This window comes from Dipteris shenzhenensis, chromosome 30 (genome assembly GCF_047967505.1).
Source record: "Dipteris shenzhenensis isolate YYH24624 ecotype China chromosome 30, Dip_SZ_1.0, whole genome shotgun sequence".
Classification (NCBI taxonomy): Eukaryota; Viridiplantae; Streptophyta; class Polypodiopsida; order Gleicheniales; family Dipteridaceae; genus Dipteris; species Dipteris shenzhenensis.
The window spans coordinates 41463108-41466229 of record NC_141625.1 but is presented as its reverse complement, the minus strand read 5'-3'; the positions used below and the strand labels follow the sequence as shown (position 1 = coordinate 41466229).

General features: G+C 39.4%; 1 protein-coding gene across 1 annotated transcript; it reads left to right on the top strand.

Moving 5' to 3' along the window:
• Positions 1-252: 252 nt before the first annotated feature.
• Positions 253-910, top strand: LOC147882137 (histone H2B.4-like). Its single transcript, XM_087401290.1, has one exon. It carries the CDS (start codon positions 363-365, stop codon positions 792-794), a length of 432 nt encoding a protein of 143 aa, XP_087257416.1. The 5' UTR covers positions 253-362; the 3' UTR covers positions 795-910.
• Positions 911-3122: the final 2212 nt, after the last annotated feature.

Genomic DNA, 3122 nt, shown 5'->3' with positions numbered 1-3122 from the left:
ATAGCCCAAGCATTTGAAAATTCAAAGAAAGGTGGTCTTGAAGATTGGACGCACTTGACAGATGCAATGGAAGTCCCAAGTTTCTTGCTATGACAAAATCCAAACCACCCTTGCAAATTTAAGTTGAAAGAGGTGAAAGGAATTTATACAAAAAGGGCTGGTGTCAAAATGTATGTTGTGGCATCTCACAAATATGCAAAACAAGTTGAGGCGTTGGATTAGCTAGATCGGGACGGTGGAACTATCGCGGTTTGTGGGTTTATATATATATACCGTCCTGCAATTCAACCGCTGCTGAGAGATCTCCGAATCTCGTTGTTTATCCCATTACAATCGTCTGGATTTTTGCATCTCATCTCGCCATGGCTCCGAAATCCGCTCACACACCCTCTGAATCCGAGCAGAAGGCTTCCAAGTCTGTCAAGGGCGGCAAGAAGCCCCTCGCACCCAAGGCAGAGAAGAAAATTTTCAAGGACGGCTCCGTTGACAAGAAGAAGAAGAAGAAGGCCAAACGCTCCGCTGAGAGTTACAAGATCTACATCTTTATGGTTCTCAAGCAGGTTCACCCCGACACTGGTATTTCCTCCAAGGCTATGGGAATCATGAATTCGTTTATCAATGATATATTCGAGAAGCTCGGTCAGGAGGCTTCTCGCCTTGCTCGCTACAACAAGAAACCCACGATCACGTCTCGGGAGATCCAAACTGCTGTGCGGTTGATTCTCCCTGGGGAGCTTGCCAAGCATGCAGTGTCTGAGGGTACCAAGGCGGTCACCAAATTCACGAGTGCCTAGGCTGTGAGGCTCTTGGGTCCTTGGATGAGTCGGTTACTCGATCGCCCTGTTTGGGATTCCTGTTTTAGGATGGTTTTACTGAGAATTTGCATTCTTCGAATTATCTTTCTTCCTGTGTGTAGTATGGATTTGTCATTGTACGTGAACTTATTTGAAAGTTATTACGTCTTGATATTGTTTGCACTTATGTGAAAGTTATTACGTCTTGAATATTTGTTTGCACTGCCGGCTGTAGCAAAGAAGTTGCCTTTTTGAGTTGTTGTCTAAAGTTCACTTGCTAACTTCGATTTTAACTTATTTCCAAAATGAAACTTGTGGGCAATGCTTGCTAAGCACTGCACCCTATGCCTCTTGTTTAGGGCCTATTCCCAAATCATGATTTTAGCTAAAGTCTGCATTTTAGTTGGGATTCAATCGTAATCACGTTCTTTAAGGACCTTTTGTGAATGGATACAAGTTCGAATATGGGAAATAAGGGTTTAACTTAACGGTGGGTAGTGGGAATGCTACTTAAGGTTTTGTTAAGTATTTTTTAGGGTCAAGGCTAAACCGAAACTATCCAATATGGGTAATTAGTTGAAAGCCCTTGAAAGGAACAAGCGATTGTGATTGCAAGCTCAGAGAATGGACATCCTAGTTAAAGATATACCATTTTTGTGTGAAAAATTATTTGAAATTTCTTGTTAGGATCACTTTTTGCATTAATATAATGAGTACCAATGGAAGTGGAATTGTGTTATTAAGATCAACTTTAACATAAATATATAGCATAACGTAGTCCCAACATAATAGTAGGTGGGAAAAGGTCCTTAGTTGGAAAGGAGTAGAGTTGATGATAAGAAAGAGATTTCCTTTTTTCTCTCTTTTTTCCCTTTTTTTGTGAATATTAAGTGTGTGGTCAGAAAGAAATGGTCAACTACAAGGGTTTTCAGACTATGTTGCATCGCAACTTTAATAGAATAAAGCCCTAGTAATAAGACCTTAGCAGAAGATCCTTACCTCATGCAAGGAATTATCCTCCTCATGACAAGGAGGGAGGGAGGAAGATAAGACCCAAACCACAAGAAGAAGATAAGAGCCAAACCATAAGATGAGATAAGCTCTCAGCCTTGTAAAATGAAAGGTTGCAATGTGATCCACGCAAACCACAAAGGTACCATCTCTACCAAATCCTCTTCACCCAATTTAAATCCTATCGAATATCTACATCCTCCAATCACGTTGATGTTGATTTAACACCCTCCAATTATCATGATATACAAATCTCAAATACAAAATAGGTGAAGTATTGCAGTATCATCAAGGGAAATACTAAGGAAGAAGCCTTTTCAAAAGGCGTTTTGGATATTATAGAAGACATGGTTTAATCTGAGCCAACATACTACATACATCAATGCCTCTACCTCTCACATACATAAATCAGTATATGATGTTATGGAAATAGGTGGGTCTCACCAATGTGACTTACCATAACATGGCAGTGTCTCTTCATTTACACATGGTTTCATGTACACGAGTAGCATGACCCGTGAGACCCGCTCCGCTAGGTCTTAAGATAGCATCCTAAAATGTCTTTAATTTCAAAACTAAATTTCAAGTTTCAAGATCCCCCAACACCATATTAGAGAATTTGGGAAAATCCTGATAATTTGGGAATTTTTGAGGGGTTGTAATTATGTAACATTCAATATTTTTCATTGATTTTTCCCCTAGATTTGGCAGTCCATCCAAACCTCACAAATGTTGAGGTTTCAACCAATACATGGTATTTTTTGAGGGGTTGCAATTACAATGCATTGAGTGCACTCCATTGACTTTCTCCCTAGACTTGGCCGTGTATATGAAACTCACAATTTGGAGTGTGCATGTTTTGCATTAGACGGGAAAAAAACATCATATGTTCGAGTTCAACCAAGCATTTTTTGCCTCTTCTCGAAAAAAGGTGGTGTTTAAAAACACCATTTTAGTTTAATTGGAGAAAAAGCAAGAATGCAGCACTAGTCCTTGATATTTTATCAAGTGTGCAGAACTTGCAACCACAAAGCAATGGTTTGCAAAAAAAAGATAAAGAAAAAAGATCAATGTCATACCTTCCAAAATATTTGCCAGTATTCAATTAAATTATCATCATGCAAGAAAAAAAATGCCATGCTTTTCAAGTACCTTGACTCCATTGTAGAGTCAGCATCGGAGTCAGAATCTATTCTATGAGACAAACTAGATAAAGATCACTTGCGTGCAATGGTTGGTATCTTCACCTTGATGGGGAGGTTGCTGCTCTTCAAGGAAACCTTCTTTGAGACGTTACCTTTTGGAACCCATGACCAT

Excerpts from the sequence above, each read along its gene's own strand:
- LOC147882137 (XM_087401290.1), top strand. The coding sequence starts at position 363 with ATGGCTCCGAAATCCGCTCACACACCCTCTGAATCCGAGCAGAAGGCT.